Consider the following 19,180-nt stretch of genomic DNA (forward strand, 5'->3'; position numbering starts at 1 on the left):
ATGGAGTCTCCATGCTCTGCGCTTGTAGGTAGCTAAAAAATGGTTCAAATGGCTCTGAGCACTATGGGACTTAACATCTGAGGTCAGCAGTCCCCTAGAACTTAGAACTACTTAAACCTAACTAACCTAAGGACATGACACACATCCATGCCCGAGGCAGGATTCGAACCTGCGACCGTAGCGGTCGCGCGGTTCCAGGCTGCAGCGCCTAGAACCACTTGGCCACAAAGGCCAGCAACACCAAATTACATCTGAAGGCGGGCGTATAAGAGCCCGAAAGTGGTCGTTTGATAATACAAGAACTTAACAACTGTACCGGCATTTTAACCTGTGGTAAAACTTTAAAACATTTATGGAATCTGGTGGAAGACTTCATTAAAAACGATAAATACCTTTTCAAAATTTTAGAATATGAAGCATCTGACTAGATTACAATATTTTCAAAAGGTTGGCACGAAGTACACCCTCCCTTCGCCTTGGCATTAATAGGGTTAATAAACAACGCCCTTTTAAAGGAAAAGTAAATCTCTCATAAGATCGAATACTGGGCCAAAGACATGAATGGCAGCTTAAATCGCTGCTATTATTCGCACTTTTACTCGGTGGCCCTCGATGACAATGTAGATGAAGAGGATTATAATTTAATTACTGAGAAAATTGTAATAAAGGTGAGCATTGCCTTAAAGAGAATTACCGATAATATTTCTGCTAATTTGCCTGAGCTACGATTTGATCCAGTTCTTAAACACTGGTACAGGAAAGGAAAACATTTGCCTTATCACTGTTTTATCTAATTTCTAAAATAAAATGACAATCACACCAAAGACTAGGACTATTATTGCCAATTAAAAAATCCGGAACTTACTGGGTTGGATTTATTTGATCCATGTTACTCAGGATTTGAAGAGATTCTGAATTACGTAGCCTCCTTAGACTTCAACTCTGACTCAACCTACTTAGATTTCAGCTCATGAAAGAAGATAAGACAGTAGACATAGTTTGTTAGAGGCGCCTAGTATCTCGTTCAGCGACATCGCTGTGGCTCGACTAACTTTACGCAAAACGCGTAGGTATAATGCGCAAAAATCGGACAAAGCTTTGTGCTTCTCCTGTAGTTCACACTGTCGTCTTGTCGGTGGACAGAAAATAATTGATGAGTCAAGAAGCCAGCAATGTTTTTGGGAGGCGCTGACCAGAATCCGACGAGGGAGCTGAAGAGTTCCAACCGTGTCGCGTGTAGATAAAAACAACGGAGGGCATGACACAGTGTGTCTCAACAAAATTATTTTGGCTGGAGGTCAGAGCCGAGCAATGTTTGCATAGTGTCGAGAAAAGGCTAGTGAGGTGGGCGGAAATTAAGTAAACATTTGCTAACAACCAGCAGCAGGTCCGAACAGCTGATGACCAACTGTAACACGGAGCCAAACGCCAGAGGATAGCGGCACACTCGCACGCAGCGAGTGTTTGGCGGCAGACAGCTTCTTCTGAAGGATGTCACCACAACAGGGAAAGTCATCAAGTGGTGCCAGCACACCAGAAAACAATTTCGACATTTTCGATTCTTTTACGGACAATAGTTACGGAAGAAATGGCTCTGCTATGGGACTTAACATCTGAGGTCATCAGTCCCCTAGAGCTTAGAACTACTTAAACCTAACTAACCTAAGGACATCACACACATCCATGCCCGAGGCAGGATTCGAACCTGCGACTGTAGCAGTCGCGCGGTTCCGGACTGAAGCGCCTAGAACCGCTCGGCCACCGCAGTCAGCAGTTACTGAAGACCTCGCAATGTTAATGCGAGGTCTTATGACGTCTCTTGATGTCGAAATCAGACGGCCGGAAGTAGCGGTGTTGAAACCACCCAGGAGGAATTAGCACCACAATTTTAAGAAGAGTTTCGCCAGCCATTGACATTGATCTCTAGACTAACGTCGCAAACGTCGCAAACGTCGCAAACGTCGCAAACGTCGGGAACGTCGCAAACGTCGCAAACGTCGCAAACGTCGCAAACGTCGCAAACGTCAGGAACGTCGCAAACGTCGCAAACGTCGCAAACGTCGCAAACGTCGCAAACGTCGCAAACGTCAGGAACGTCGCAAACGTCGCAAACGTCGCAAACGTCAGGAATGTCGCAAACGTCAGGAACGTCGCAAACGTCGCAAACGTCAGGAACGTCAGGAACGTCGCAAACAACGCAAACGTCGCAAACGTCGCAAACATCGCAAACGTCACAAACGTCACAAACACCACAAACGTCGCAAACGTCGCAAACGTCAGGAACGTCGCAAACGTCGCAAACGTTGGAAACGTCAGGAACGTCGCAAACGTCACAAACGTCAGGAACGTCGCAAACGTCGCAAACGTCGGAAACGTCAGGAACGTCGCAAACGTCGCAAACGTCGCAAACGTCGGAAACGTCAGGAACGTCGCAAACGTCGCAAACGTCGCAAACGTCGGAAACGTCAGGAACGTCGCAAACGTCGCAAACGTCGCAAACGTCGGAAACGTCAGGAACGTCGGAAACGTCAGGAACGTCGGAAACGTCAGGAACGTCAGGAACGTCGCAAACGTCAGGAACGTCGCAAACGTCGCAAACGTCGCAAACGTCGCAAACGTCGCAAACGTCAGGAACGTCGCAAACGTCGCAAACGTCGGAAACGTCAGGAACGTCGCAAACGTCGCAAAAGTCGGAAACGTCAGGAACGTCGCAAACGTCGCAAACGTCGGAAACGTCGGAAACGTCAGGAACGTCGCAAACCTCGCAAACATCGCAAACGTCAGGAACGTCGCAAACGTCGCAAATGTCAGGAACGTTGCAAACGTCGCAAACGGCGCAAACGTCGCAAACGTCGGAAACGTCAGGAACGTCGCAAACGTCGCAAACGTCGGAAACGTCGGAAACGTCGCAAACGTCGCAAAAGTCGGAAACGTCAGGAACGTCGAAAACGTCGCAAACGTCGGAAACGTCAGGAACGTCGCAAACCTCGCAAACATCGCAAACGTCAGGAACGTCGCAAACGTCAGGAACGTTGCAAACGTCGCAAACGGCGCAAACGTCGCAAACGTCGGAAACGTCAGGAACGTCGCAAACGTCGCAAACGTCGCAAACGTCAGGAACGTCGCAAACGTCAGGAACGTCGCAAACGTCGCAAACGTCGCAAACGTCAGGAACGTCAGGAACGTCGCAAACGTCGCAAACGTCGCAAACGTCGGAAACGTCGGAAACGTCAGGAACGTCGCAAACGTCTCAAACGTCAGGAACGTCGCAAACGTCAGGAACGTCGCAAACGTCGCAAACGTCGCAAACGTCGCAAACGTCAGGAACGTCAGGAACGTCGCAAACGTCGGAAACGTCAGGAACGTCGGAAACGTCGCAAACGTCGGAAACGTCGCAAACGTCGGAAACGTCGCAAACGTCGCAAAAGTCGGAAACGTCAGGAACGTCGCAAACGTCGCAAACGTCGCAAACGTCGGAAACGTCAGGAACGTCGCAAACGTCGCAAACGTCGCAAACGTCGCAAACGTCAGGGACGTCGCAAACGTCAGGAACGTCGCAAACGTCGCAAACGTCGCAAACGTCAGGAACGTCGCAAACGTCGCAAACGTCAGGAACGTCGCAAACGTCGCAAACGTCAGGAACGTCGCAAACATCGGAAACGTCAGGAACGTCACAAACGTCGCAAACGTCGCAAACGTCAGGAACGTCGCAAACGTCGCAAACGTCGCAAACGTCGCAAACGTCGCAAACGTCGCAAACGTCGCAAACGTCAGGAACGTCGCAAACGTCGGAAACGTCAGGAACGTCGCAAACGTCGGAAACGTCGCAAACGTCAGGAACGTCGCAAACGTCAGGAACGTCGCAAACGTCAGGAACGTCGCAAACGTCAGGAACGTCAGGAATGTCAGAATACAGACGCAGTAGGCTCAAAAATTAACAGGTGACAGCATACTGGAATTTATTCGATATGATCGCCGCGGACTGCTGCAGAGAACGAAGAATGCACATTTTTTGGGAAACAGTATGTCACCTTTCACAATATATTGCACCAGTTTATATGAGTCATTTATATCTTAGTTGTAATGAAGGCTGATTTAACATTATGACATATTGTCCCAGGACTAACTGCAGCTCCCTTGGCTGTAAGACAAACGCCGCAGCTGGTAATCATCTCCCAAATTTTTGAAATTGGTGGTCCATAAGTCCCATTACCAGCGACTTTGGTATTTGGCTACCGTGTCACTAACCATAAAATGAGCCAACACTCAGGCAGCCACCTCTAAATATACGATGAAAAAAGAGACAGTAAAATAATATGAAAGTAACATGAAGTGCAGGCTGTCCGCAACGATTTGATAACGCCTAGTGCTCAAATGAGAGCTCGCAGTAATTTAATATCTTTACAATCGCGAGTAGCTCCTCTTCTTATTTCTGGCTCGCTATGGTTAGCACAGTTCGTGTGCAAAATCACTCTACAGACGCGGAAGGTGTACCCACTTGACGCGCATACCTGCTGAGGATCAGAGCCCCACCTGTTGACGCCATCCACCTCGTCCATGGCCGGCCGGTGCCTCCGCCGCCTCTTCCTCGCGTTCCACATCCTGGACGGAAGTCCGTCAGCACACGAGCCGGGCGCGCCCAGCAACCGTCGCCTGTTCGTAGATCTGGAGCGCCCCGCTCTGCCGAACGGCGGCGCGCTTTGTGTCACACAGAGACCGGCCGCAGGTAATCTGCTCGCGGGCCGCGCACCTTTGATCATCGCTCTGGACGCCCCGCAGCGGGCTGCATCTCAGCCTCCTCTCACTGGCAGCCGGGGACACCCGGCTGGAGATTAAATGCGCGGATTTAATTTCGGCTTTCCACAGGGCTGCACGTAGAGCCAAAATAGTTTTGTTCAAACCGGCGTCTCTAATTCACTTATACAAAAGTTTCACTCTCATATCCGTTGAACAGTTTCGTATATAAGTCTAGAGCAATTTATCACTGCTTTCCGCCGTGCTGCTACAGCATCATATATCTTAGGGATTCAAATAATCAACAATCATGCTGGTAGGGACACACTCTGAAGCGTTGTGTGTAACAGTGAGCTTATACTAATAATAATCAGATTCTACGTCCTCATTTGCATCTGTATCTACATCTAATTTGTTTTCCTTCTTACAAGTGAATAACTTAAAGCAATATTTCTTAAGAAAGTTACCCGTAAGCAACGTCACTCTCTCTGCATAGTAAAGAGCTTTGTTCTTATTTTGTTGTTTCCAGGGTGTTAAATCGACAAGTTATGATATTTTAAATAAAACATTATGTTTTCTCTCTTGTAGGCGATGCTTTTAAATCAACTGTGTATACATCCATTTAAATAAAATTGATATAAATTTTAGTAATGCAGAAATAAACATTCAGTATCTGAGAGGTGAATGCGATATGCTGTACATAATTGGCTGTGATCTCGTGGATGTTCTAGCGGACTGTTCATTCAGTGAAGCGTTCAGACGAGTGTGCATTTTCTAGATTGTCTGCATGAAAAGCTGACTTATCCAAGCCCATTTTAATCTCACTTTCTCTACTACAAATCTTCATCACTTGCTAGAAGATAAACACATGAATAACAAAAAAATACTGAAATTACATTTTTCAGTTAAACGAAGCGCAGTTCGCGTTCAATTTGCTACCATCACAGGGTAGGATTTAGTTCATAATATGATTGTGACTCTGATATTCTACAGTAAGTACCCAGAATGTAGCCGATATCGTGTGTTGCTTGGTTTCATTTAACATACTTTCAGTATGATGCATTGTCGCAGGACCTACAAGTCATAACAGATGTGACGAATTATGGATTAAGGAAGATTCAATAAGAACATGCATACGTGTAGACAAGTTCTTCTCTACGTCACTGCGGCCTCTATACTTGACAATATAGAAATTTATAGAAGAAACTAGTGCCGTTGACGAAGCTGTAAGTATTCTGAAACCTTATGTCAGTTTTAAACACGTTTATTGACTGAGGTCCAGCAACCGTGCGTTTACTTAAATTACAGGATGTATGTATAGCCACCTCGATTGCACAAAATTATTGTCAAATGGTTCAAATGGCTCTGAGCACTATGGGACTTAACTTCTGAGGTCATTAGTCCCCTAGAACTTAGAACTACTTAAACCTAACTAACCTAAGGACATCACACACATCCATGCCCGAGGCAGGATTCGAACCTGCGACCGTAGCGGTCGCGCGGTTCCAGACTGTAGCGTCTAGAACCGCTCGGCCACCCCGGCCGGCAAAGTTATTGTCAAATTGACTATGGTTTCGACAGCACTAAATCAGTCTTCATCAGAATAAAAATTTCATAGGATTATGTTATCACACCATGGGTGAAAAAACATCTGAGCAAAAATGCTCTATTCAAATTGGAATTGTCACAAGAATAAAAACTGAACTGTAAAAATGTAACATGTACATTTTTATAGTTTAATCTTTATTATTGTGACAATTTCTATTTGACGAGAGCATTTTTGCTGAGATGTTTTTGACCCGTGGTGTGATTACATGTGCCGGCCGAAGTGGCCGTGCGGTTAAAGGCGCTGCAGTCTGGAACCGCGAGACCGCTACGGTCGCAGGTTCGAATCCTGCCTCGGGCATGGATGTTTGTGATGTCCTTAGGTTAGTTAGGTTTAACTAGTTCTAAGTTCTAGGGGACTAATGACCTCAGCAGTTGAGTCCCATAGTGCTCAGAGCCATTTTTTTTTTTTGTGATTACATGTAATGTTGTGTAATTTTTATTCTTGTGAAGACCGCCTTAGTGCTGTCGAAACAATGGTCAATTTGACAATAATTTTGTGCAATCGGGATGGCTATACATACATCCTTTCATTAATCTTAAGTAAATAATAAAAATTTTGTTGTATTATCTACATGGGAATTATAACATACAACGACAACATAGAAAGGCAAACACGCACCATTAGTTGCAAAACGTAATTTATATCAAGATGCGCGATTGATTAGGAGCGCTGAAGGCTCATCATTATTTACATTATTATCTTTTCATTTTTAGTATCTAGCAGTTTACACTGGTCCTATCATGCACATACAGGCTGCGTAGATGATACATTTGTGGCTATTTTTGCCTTGCACAGCTAAAGTACTCAATTTTGCACCTATTTATTTACGCAACATCTTATTTTGGGCGAGTGACAAAATACTTGTGCTCTGTGGTGAATCTTTAATACAGGGGCGTAGGCTTTCAAGAAGCTTCCCACTGTACCAAGTTCACGGGGTGTGTAATTTGCTAGCAGCGTGCAGCAGACAGCCAATTTCCGCCCAGATGAATGATCCACGGCTGTCAAAGGCTACCTTCAGTACGGCCTTGGCTTGTTTACCTACGGTCCTGCACAGCGAGCGTCCCCGATTCTCCGCAAACAGCGCCGGCCTCTCCCAGTGTGTCGGCGGACGAACGTCAACCGCGGCGCCAGCCGCTGCCGCCAAGTTTAATTACGCCCGCCCGCCAGCCTGCCTGCCTCTGGGTGACGAGCCGCTTGTCGCCAGAAAAGTGACGCAGGGCGACGCCGCGCTCCCAGTCGCCGGCCAACTTGGTCATTAATTAAATGTCTCGCGAACTTGGAATAGTTGAGCGCTGCGGGAAAGTGTTCTGGCTCGAGGAGAGCAAACTTACACCCGCCAGACGCTGGAAGGCGTCGTTCGCAAACATTCTGTCGCGTCGGAGGTACGTCGGGCCAACATCGAAGCCCGCAGGATGTTGTGGTTCTGTTTACGTCCTAGATAACAACCCAACCTGCGACTGTAGCGTTCACGCGGCTACAGACTGAAACGCCTAGAACCGCTCGGCCACAACGGCCGGCCGGCCTTTAGGCTTTATTAGTTACAGCTGGATTAACTCTTTACACCAAAGTACCGGGTGATCAAAAAGTCAGTATAGATTTGAAAACTGAATAGATCACGGAATAATGTAGATAGAGAGTTACAAATTGACACACGTTCTTGGAATGACATGGGGTTTTATTAGAACCAAATTCAAAAAATGTCCGACAGATGGCGCTTCATCTCATCAGAATAGCAATAATTAGCATAACAAAGTAAGACAAAGCAAAGATGATGTTCTTTACAGGAAATGCTCAATATGTCCACCATCATTCCTCAACAATAGCTGTAGTCGAGGAATAATGTTGTGAACAGCACTGTAAAGCATGTCCGGAGTTATGGTAAGGCATTGGCGTCGGATTTTGTCTTTCAGCATCCCTAGAGATGTCGGTCGATGACGATACACTTGCAACTTCAGGTAACCCCAAAGCCAATAATCGCACGGACTGATGTCTGGGGACCTGGGAGGCCAAGCATGACGAAAGTGGCGGCTGAGCACACGATCATCACCAAACGACGCGCGCGACAAATCTTTCACATGTCTAGCAATATGGGTTGGAGCGCCATCCTGCATAACCATCGTACGTTCCAGCAGGTGCTTATCAGCCAGGCTGGGGATGATGCGATTCTGTAACATCGGCGTACCTCTCGCCCGTCACGGTAGCAGTTAAGTTTTGCTGTCCAGCGCCATCCATCGGACATTTTGTGAACTTTGTTTTTATTTATTTTTATTTTTTTGTTCTAATAAAACCCCATGTCATTCCAAGCATGTGTGTCAATTTTTACTTCTCTACCTACATTATTCTGTGGTTTATTAAGTTTTCAAATTTATACTGACTTTTTGATTACCCGGTATATTCACTTTCCTCCAATAGAAAACTGGGTAAAACCGCCTGCCTACTACTTGCTACCAATATACTACCCACGCTTAGGTCTAACTGGTCAGTTCTCCAGGTACATACTCGTACATAAATAATTCACTCATGTAAGAGAACTCAGCAGTTCACAATACACATAAGTAAACGAATGATTCGCGAAGAAGATCAATACAAAATCAACATGAAAATCACACAGTACAGCACTGATTCGCAATTGTAACAAGAGTTTAAATTACAGTGCATTTAACTCTTATAGCATCACATGTACTGGGCGTACTGATATGCGCCGGCTTGTTTTATGACACAATATTCACTTGAATACGGCCTGTGTGGAATACACAGTATTCACATAGCATATCTCAGAGTTCTATAGCCATTGTAAGTCAACACTCACAGCTACGAAGCGTGATACAATTGACTTTATTTTGTTTGTAACACCGCTACTCGAACACAGGTGCGCCACAATACTAACAATAACTCAAAATCACTACGATTGAGCTTGCCTTCGTGTAATGCCGTGTGTGAGATCGGAGAAAATCGCTCCCGCTCCAACAGGTTGTTGTGCACACTCCAGCGCCGTCTGTATTGAGCGTGCCTGTCGTTTTCAACTGATATGCGCAGCCTTACTTTATAACACAATACTCACTTACGTACGCCCTGTGTACAAACACATTATTCACTTAGCTTAGTCCTACGTTCCATAACAACAACAACTCAACACTCACAACTACCAGAAGAAGCGAGCTAGAATTGACTTCAGTTAATGGACTGCCAATGGAATGTGCATGCCAACATGATGGTGGTGAACTTGGCTTCCAACAGAACTGCTTTCCTTGGTATCTCTCAAGCAACTCCCGTCACAGACAGTCCATCTCTAAGCCTGAGCCTCGATGCCACTTAGCAGTTAAGTCCCATAAGATTTCACACACATTTGGACATTTTTTTTGCTCATCAGTCCCAGTCTGGCTTTAGCTGTCGCAGCGGACGAACGCTCCTCAAGTTTGCTCCGTGAACGTTCAGTGTTTACACCAGTGTTTTCGTGTTTCGTGCTCGTTTATTGACGTTTTGCACGTGAATTAAGCGTTATCAATTGAGCATTTGGTCTTCGTTCGTGTCATCTTTCTACGTAGTGCCGTTGGGATTTCGGCGTTGTCCGAGATTTCTTCGCTGCAGAACACCAAGGCAAACTCCGTGAGAATAAACACCGTGATTTTCACCTTCGACAAGTACACCCGTCGAGTACAGCCCTCTGCACTTGAAATACACGACTGGGTTACCGAGGTAATTGGCCTTCATTCTGAATCTGTTCATACCATGCAGCTAGACTCTGATGAATACTGCATGTTTGTAAAGTTTAACGATTCCGTGAGTGTAGACCGCTTTCTGGCAAAATTTGGTTATGAAACCATACACCGTGATGGTACTAAAAGTACTGTCAAACTCCGGAATTCCGAGTCTGTAATTAGGAATGTTAGGGTTTTGAATATTCCCATAGAAGTAGACAACTCGACAATTAAAGATGTCCTTTCAAAGTATGGGGTTGTCAGGCAAATAGTCAACTAAAGGTGGGCTTCGCATTTCAAGCTGCAGTGCTTTAACGGCATTCGCTCCGTGGAGATGGAAGTGAAGGCAAACATTCCCTCCCACATCTTTGTTGACGGGCACAAGGCGCATGTTATGTACTCAGGGCAAACCCCTACATGTCATGTATGTAACGAGTCAGGTCACCTCCGTCAGGACTGCCCTCGCCGTGTTTTTGTGCTAACAAATAACCTTACGCAACGCCGGAAATTAACACTCAACGATTTCTTGCCAGCCAGTATTACAACAGAACCGGCGGCAGTCGTGGATCCTGTTACTACCTCTGAAAATGTTGCACTTAATGTTAATGACTTTCCATCTTTAAAACCTGCACTAACTGCTGAAATTCCGTCCCGTGATAGCGAGTTTCCCACTAAAAAGCGTCCTCCAGAGGACACTGAAAAAAATGTTGATAAGGACTCTTCCTGTGAAACACCCGTTGCCAGGAGGCCGAAGTCCAGTCCTGAAGATCTGTTGGAAGTGGAAAAAGGAGATGGAATGCAGGTCGATGTGGCTCCCACTTCCGCACAAGGATAGTGACGCAGCTGGTAGTGACCTTTCACGGAAATGTGACCCTGAGCCTGAGGTCACGGCTGAAATAACCGCATCAAGTGCACAGCCCATACAGTGCGAACAGTATGAGGAAGTACCAAGTAAACAACCTGCTGACTCCGAAGCGCAACGCCGCGCCGAAGGAGGAAATAAACAAGCATCACCGCCTCGCCAGCAAGACGAACACAACAGACACCACGCCGGAACCAAATATTGACGACTCGCAAGCCACGGCCGTTGCCCCATTCAGCCAACGCCGGCGGCAGTGACCGACACCGGGTCTTGCCGTCACGCGTCATCAAGCGAAAGCCACACCAGAGAAGAAAGACATCAAGAAAAAGAATATTAAATATGAAGTCATCAGGGCCAACACTGACGAGGAGAAAGAGAATGGCCACAGTGACTTATAGCAATGCATTGTCAGTATTTCAGGATGCTTTTCTTCTCAAGCTCTTTGTTTAAAAGCAGTGCAAACTTTCTAGGAATTTAGTACATGTAATGGGCACACAGCTTGTAAAGATCGTGCCTTGTAGGGAAGCACGTTGCTGCTATAATCATACCGATCCTCATCCCAAATAGCTTCTTATGGTATGTCTGTGATGCAAGCTTATAGCATTACTACTATTAACTTTAATAAAATACAGTCACCCTTGAAATTGGCAGCACTAAAAGAATTCTTGTACCAGTCCGGGACAGATATCGCGTTGCTACAAGAAGTTGCGATAACGGAATTTCGGATCCCAGGCTTTTTTGAAATTGTAAATGTTTCTACGGAAGCCAATATCGGTACAGCCATTCTCATAAGGGAAGGCATTCCGGTAACTGAAATCGAACGACTAGAATCAGGAAGAGCCATAGGCATAAAAATATTCGATGTGACAGTGCTTAACCTTTACGCCTCGTCAGGAAATTCCCACAAATTGGATCGTGCGAAGTTTTTTCAAGATGAACTGATTTATTTATTGAGGAAAAATCCGTGTTCTCTTATACTAGGTGGAGATTTTAACTGTGTTTTAAACCAGAAAGATCAACAACCCAACTTCAACTACTCGCCACAGTTAAAAAAGTTAGTAAGTAATCTATACACCTTAAGGATGTGTGGGAACTTCAGCACCCGACGTCAGTCGGGTTCACGTATATAACCAGCCACTCCCGCAGCAGACTAGATAGAATTTACGTGTCACCAAATTTGCAAAATTATTTATTAAACGTTGAAACTATTCCCGTGTATTTTAGCGATCACAGTACACTTTTAACGTGCTTTAATTTAAGTGTACAGCCAACCCGTCGATTCAGAGGCCAATGGAATTGAAATATCTCTGTTTTAACTGACGAAGAACTGGAACAGGAATTAAGAGTAGCGTGGACTATGTGCCTCCGCACAGTAGACAAGCACCCAACAGTCATTGACTGGTGGACTAGGAGGGCTAAACCAAGGCTGCGGAAAGTTGTCATGCAGTATAGTGCAGCGAGGCACAGGGAGTTGAGGAATACAATGGAGTTTTATTATAAAGTTTTAAGAGACTTATATCAACAGGCCCATGATGACGTAATTCGTCTGAATGATATCAAAAAAATAAAAGCCAAGTTATTAAGCATTAAACGGCAACAGATGGAGGGACTCAAAATTAAATCGAAAGCCACATCAGTCGTAGCAGATGAAACAGCTTCTCTGTATCACTTGGTGCGGCATGCTAAAAACAGACGTCTAACTTTAATTGATGAAGTCCAGACGCATACTGGTACGAGGCTCACATGCCAGAAACAAATACTGGACGAAGTCCACAGGTACTATGAAACCTTATATGCCCCTACCACAGTGGAAGATGCAGCTCTCGAGGACTTTCTCACTATTTTAGGTCCACAATTGTCGGGAACAGACAACGCTGACATCCTGTCACCTATTACTAAAGATGAAGTGCATGAGGCTGTGCGTAACTCACCTCTCAAAAAATCTCCGGGACTTGATGGCCTCCCTGTGGAGTTTTATGCCCGCTACTGGTCTATAATTGGGGACAAGATCACTTCCATGGCAAATGAGGTCCTGAACGGAAAACCGGTCCCTGCAGAGTTTAAGGAAAGTAAAATAGTACTGATTCCTAAGAGTACAGGCAAAACCAACTAAAACAATTTTCGGCCTCTTTCGCTACTAAATTCTGATTACAAAATAATTTCGCGTATTGTCAACAAAAGACTCTCTGCCTTTTCCAACAAAATATTGAGTCATCATCAATCTTGTTCTCCGACCAGAACGATATTCGGAAGTCTATCTGGATACAGAGACGTCATTGCAATTACCTCAGTGACAAGTATAAAATGTGCGCTAATCTTTATAGATTTCAACAAAGCTTTTGACCGCGTTAGTCATTGATATCTCTTTGTGACGCTGTCAAGAATGACTATCCACTCCCAGATTGTGAACATGCTAAGGTATATTGCAACGGGTATAAATGCGAAAATAGCAATCAATGGCCAAACATCTAAACCCATACAGATAAGGCGAGGAGTTCCACAGGGCAGTCCCTTATCTATGTTTTTATTTTCTGTATCTTTAGAGCCCTTCCTCCGCACTGTCCACGCAAGATTAACAGGCATAACATTGAGTGGTGAGAAAACTGTCATACGAGCTTATGCTGATGACGTGGGAGTTGTAATAAGGAATAAGGAGGAGACAGTTACACAGGAAAGAGAAATCCAAAGGTATTGTCTAGCGTCGGGAGCGACAGCAAATGAAAACAAAAGTCAAATATTTAATCTACGGGGCCTAGATCACCTTCGACTGTCATGGGCAAAACAAGACAACAAACATAAAACTTTGGGAATAACCTTAATGGCATGTCCGATGAGGATGGCTGCTTTTAACTGGACGGAAACTAGGAGGAAAGTTCATGGTGCTGTAATGGAGAACATCCATCGAACTATGGACCTGGTGCAAAAAGTCAGATTCATCAACTCCTGCGTTTTGTCTAATGCGTATATCACTGCGCAGATATTTCCAATCCCTAAACTAGTAGCGAAAGGGATCATGTCCACTGTTACCATTTATTTATGGCGAGGAGACATATTCAGGGTTGGTGCGACTACCGTTATACTGGATGTCAGAAACGGGGGCCTCGGTTTGGTGGATATTCGCAATAAAGCGTCTGCTCTGTTCCTCAAACGGACTTTCCATATACTCAGAGAACTTCCACAATGTATAACCGCAAAGCTCTTTGAGGCTGTGACACCCCATAGCCTGCAAGCACCGATTGATGTGCGAAGGATTAATGTCCGTCTGCAGTATGTGAGGAACTTTTTCCTCGAAGCAAGTTATCTTAGTGAAGAAATCAGAAGCAACACACGTATCACAGCGCGCGACATCATACTAGAAAGGAAGTTAAATGAGGGTAGAAACAAAATTGAAACGAAATTCCCAAATTGTGACTGGAAAGCAATATGGCGCATGGTACAAAACAGTTAATAATGTCATCAGCACCGACGAGAGACTATATGGTTGGTTTTAGGGAAAGAGACCAAACAGCGAGGTCATCGGTCTCATCGGATTAGGGAAGCACAGGGAAAGAAGTCGGCCGTGCCCTTTCAGAGGAACCATCCCGGCATTTGCCTGGAGCGATTTAGGGAAATCACGAAAAACCTAAGTCAGGATGGCCGGACGCGGGATTGAACCGTCGTCCTCCCGAATGCGAGTCCAGTGTGCTAACCACTGCGCCACCTCGCTCGGTGAGAGACTACACTCCTGGAAATTGAAATAAGAACACCGTGAATTCATTGTCCCAGGAAGGGGAAACTTTATTGACACATTCCTGGGGTCAGATACATCACATGATCACACTGACAGAACCACAGGCACATAGACACAGGCAACAGAGCATGCACAATGTCGGCACTAGTACAGTGTATATCCACCTTTCGCAGCAATGCAGGCTGCTATTCTCCCATGGAGACGATCGTAGAGATGCTGGATGTAGTCCTGTGGAACGGCTTGCCATGCCATTTCTACCTGGCGCCTCAGTTGGACCAGCGTTCGTGCTGGACGTGCAGACCGCGTGAGACGACGCTTCATCCAGTCCCAAACATGCTCAATGGGGGACAGATCCGGAGATCTTGCTGGCCAGGGTAGTTGACTTACACCTTCTAGAGCACGTTGGGTGGCACGGGATACATGCGGACGTGCATTGTCCTGTTGGAACAGCAAGTTCCCTTGCCGGTCTAGGAATGGTAGAACGATGGGTTCGATGACGGTTTGGATGTACCGTGCACTATTCAGTGTCCCCTCGACGATCACCAGTGGTGTACGGCCAGTGTAGGAGATCGCTCCCCACACCATGATGCCGGGTGTTGGCCCTGTGTGCCTCGGTCGTATGCAGTCCTGATTGTGGCGCTCACCTGCACGGCGCCAAACACGCATACGACCATCATTGGCACCAAGGCAGAAGCGACTCTCATCGCTGAAGACGACACGTCTCCATTCGTCCCTCCATTCACGCCTGTCGCGACACCACTGGAGGCGTGCTGCACGATGTTGGGGCGTGAGCGGAAGACGGCCTAACGGTGTGCGGGACCGTAGCACAGCTTCATGGAGACGGTTGCGAATGGTCCTCGCCGATACCCCAGGAACAACAGTGTCCCTAATTTGCTGGGAAGTGGCGGTGCGGTCCCCTACGGCACTGCGTAGGATCCTACGGTCTTGGCGTGCATCCGTGCGTCGCTGCGGTCCGGTCCCAGGTCGACGGGCACGTGCACCTTCCGCCGACCACTGGCGACAACATCGATGTACTGTGGAGACCTCACGCCCCACGTGTTGAGCAATTCGGCGGTACGTCCACCCGGCCTCCCGCATGCCCACTATACGCCCTCGCTCAAAGTCCGTCAACTGCACATACGGTTCACGTCCACGCTGTCGCGGCATGCTACCAGTGTTAAAGACTGCGATGGAGCTCCGTATGCCACGGCAAACTGGCTGACACTGACGGCGGCGGTGCACAAATGCTGCGCAGCTAGCGCCATTCGACGGCCAACACCGCGGTTCCTGGTGTGTCCGCTGTGCCGTGCGTGTGATCATTGCTTGTACAGCCCTCTCGCAGTGTCCGGAGCAAGTATGGTGGGTCTGACACACCGGTGTCAATGTGTTCTTATTTCCATTTCCAGGAGTGTATATGGAATCGGTTTAAACCAGACACACCTTTGTGGAAAATGCAATCTGGTGGATACACTCAGCCACAGATTCACCTGTGATGGCAATGTGCATAACTGGAATTGGATCAGGCAACAAATCGCTTTTCTCACCAGATCCTCTACGGAATATATAACGCCATCGCTCCTCCTGAGACCAGAAATCACATACTTTCCGAAATTAAAAACCAACGCCATTAGCTGGTTACTGGGAAAATATGTTATTTATGTCATCCACACACTTGGGTCGGACATCGAGATAGAATTCCGCGTTTACATGAAGTGTGAATATGCAAAAATCGGCACAAGAAGCACTACGGCAACATGCTGAAGATCATTTTTGAAAGAATGGGTGTTGGTTACATATGTGGAACCACTACAACACCTTGAACGAGAACGAACAGAAGAAAAATTAAAAGTCACTTGGTTTCTTATTATTATTTACTATTACCTTGCTTCCGGAACTTTTTTTTTTCAAAACATTTTGTTCAAATTTACTCGTGTTCGACTTCCAAAGTATTTGTGTGATTCTAGAAGAATTGTTAAGTTTTTTTATCAGTGTTCAGTTTCTACTCAGAGTAGAGGTTTCTTTGTCTTTCTTACATCGGAGAATGGGAACACTGTGTTAAGATTTCTGCACAATTAGTGCTATGACCCAACAGGGAACATGAAAAAGGGGTGGGAGGGGTTTGGGCCTCGACGCACTGGCAATGCCGTGAACAGACCCCACTGCTAGTGCGGCGTATACCACGCCCTGCCCATCCTAAAAATACGGATATTTCGGAGACATTCAATCACTCAAATGGCGTGACACTGGTGTCTCTTGCACATCAACTTGTAATGGAAGGCTATAACTGGTGTCACGATCGCAATGTTGATACAATCTTCTCTGCTCCAAATTACTGTTACCGTTGCGGGAATCAAGCGGCTATAATGGAACTGGATGATGCTCTCAAGTACTCGTTCCTGCAGTTTGACCCAGCTCCGAGACGTGGAGAGCCTCATGTCACACGGCGGACACCAGGTTACTTGGCTCTGAGCACTATGGGACTCAACTGTTGTGGTTATCAGTCCCCTAGAACTTAGAACTACTTAAACCTAACTAACCTAAGGACATCACAGACATCCATGCCCGAGGCAGGATTCGAACCTGCGACCGTAGCAGTCGTACGGTTCCGGACTGAAGCGCCTAGAACCTCTCGACCACAGCGACCGGCTACAGTCACCCTCCTTGCTCCGTGGCAACTGTTGACAGTGCGCCACCAGCACCCATCACAGACTCATTGCTTGCTCCCGGGACATGTGACCATTCTACTTAAGACCGCGCAACTGTTCGTCGCTGTCCGTGCCTCTCCCCAGCGCAGCCATGGCGACAATCTTGTGCGTCGCACTCTACCGGCGCCAGTGCCACATTACCAAGAACAGGATCACTCTCTACCGACGCCATTGTCATAAAGCTAAGAACAAGATCACTGGTGCCGAGAGACATGGACATGCCGTTTGCCATGGCACAAGTTATACGAGGTCAATGAAAAATATAAATAAAAATTATTTCCTCTGATGACAAAGATTGCTGAAGATGACCACAGGTGCATATTGTGGTTAAAAGGAAGTGGGTGGCAAAGATTTATTATGAATATTTTTTATAGAACATAAATTTATTTCAATATTAGAACTAGAATTATTCTTAATATGTATAAATAATTAGATGTAGTTCCAATGCTCACAGTCTTGTTCTAATGCAAAGAATTTTTGATTTCCGATATCTTAATTTCCAGTAACTGGCACAGAGGCAGTTAGCGTGGATTAAGTATGTCTACTGCGACAAGGGGATTGGTCACATAATGGATAGTAGTGACTCACCAGTCAGATGAGAGGACAAATACGGGGCAAATTTTGTAATCATCGATGGTCAGCCTTATGCCCCCAGTACTGAGATGTGTCTATGACCTACAACGAAAGGAGACTTGCTGGCAGATAAAGCTGGAACTTACAATATCACATGAAAACATGGAAAAGCAGTAGCATTACAACACATTGTAGGGTCTAAAACAGTGGCTCACCATTGTCTTCACCAGTGAACTATTTTGCGACGGAACGGCGTATGGCTTTTCTCCATCCAAAATGTATCTATTGTCCTTACTCCAATTCTTTAACGCCACTGGCAAAAGTATCACTCCTGTAAGAAAATGCGAGATTAGAGCGTGGATACTATTGATGGTCATGTTATATTACCCCTAGTTCAGTCAACTGTTTAGCGCTTGTCTGCCTTATGTCTCCTGGTCTTGAGTTTTACACCAGCACCTGGGTGCAAGCTAACTCACGAATCTTCAAAAAATCTCTCACACTGATGTGACCTTTGTGGAACGCTGGATAGTGTTAAAGAATTGAAGCCACAATATACTCCTTCTTTATTCCTAATTCGATTGATCTTGGCCACCGCCGTCCGAGAGCCTCTCAGCTCCTTTGAATCGTAGCTGACTGCCGAACGCCCATCAGTTGTCCATGGAACATAATCTTCGCTGGGGAAACAGACTGGAGAAGACGCATTACCACCGTGGTAGACCCTGTCTAACGTGATTTCGTATTTCTGGAGGATTTGACTATATAGCGCCCTGATTTATTTACTACGATTCAAGAATTTCCTTTCTCAGACTGTACTGTGGGATACAAAAATTATTTGCTGACGCAAAAACCTCCAACTTCCCACAGTGAAGTCAGGAGAGCTTACGGAGAAATCACTGATAATGGAAGACCTCATACTATCGCTGATGTGAGTGCGGAACACCTCTGTTACGGATTCATACAGTGAAGGAGACCTACAGCCCAGATAATGTGATCTGGGCCTACAGCATATTACATACGCAACAGTTTCCACTTCATAATATGCGTGTGTTGAGAATACCATGAGTTTTAGTGGTTATAGGTTCGTTAGTGGGTCGGGGTGGGGAATAAAATGATGGCTATCAAATGCATACGTAGGCAATTATTACTGAGCCGTGCATGGCTCGTGTTCGTGCGGTTTATTCGTTGACATCTTGTGTTTGCGGTACTGCCGACTCGTTTCTTATTCGTTTCACTGGCGTCACTAGGTTGCTGGCTTGCTTGCCTGTAAGT

The 19,180-nt window shown here is 46.0% G+C and overlaps 1 protein-coding gene across 1 annotated transcript; it reads left to right on the top strand.

The window, feature by feature from the left end:
- Positions 1-557: 557 nt before the first annotated feature.
- LOC126193476 (trichohyalin-like) lies at positions 558-11,301 on the top strand. The gene is made up of 3 exons (XM_049932693.1): positions 558-668; positions 2,029-3,904; positions 11,195-11,301. Exons 1-3 carry the CDS (start codon positions 558-560, stop codon positions 11,299-11,301), a joined length of 2,094 nt encoding a protein of 697 aa, XP_049788650.1.
- The last annotated feature ends 7,879 nt before the right edge of the window (positions 11,302-19,180 follow it).

This window comes from Schistocerca nitens, chromosome 1, assembly GCF_023898315.1.
Source record: "Schistocerca nitens isolate TAMUIC-IGC-003100 chromosome 1, iqSchNite1.1, whole genome shotgun sequence".
Taxonomy (NCBI): Eukaryota; Metazoa; Arthropoda; class Insecta; order Orthoptera; family Acrididae; genus Schistocerca; species Schistocerca nitens.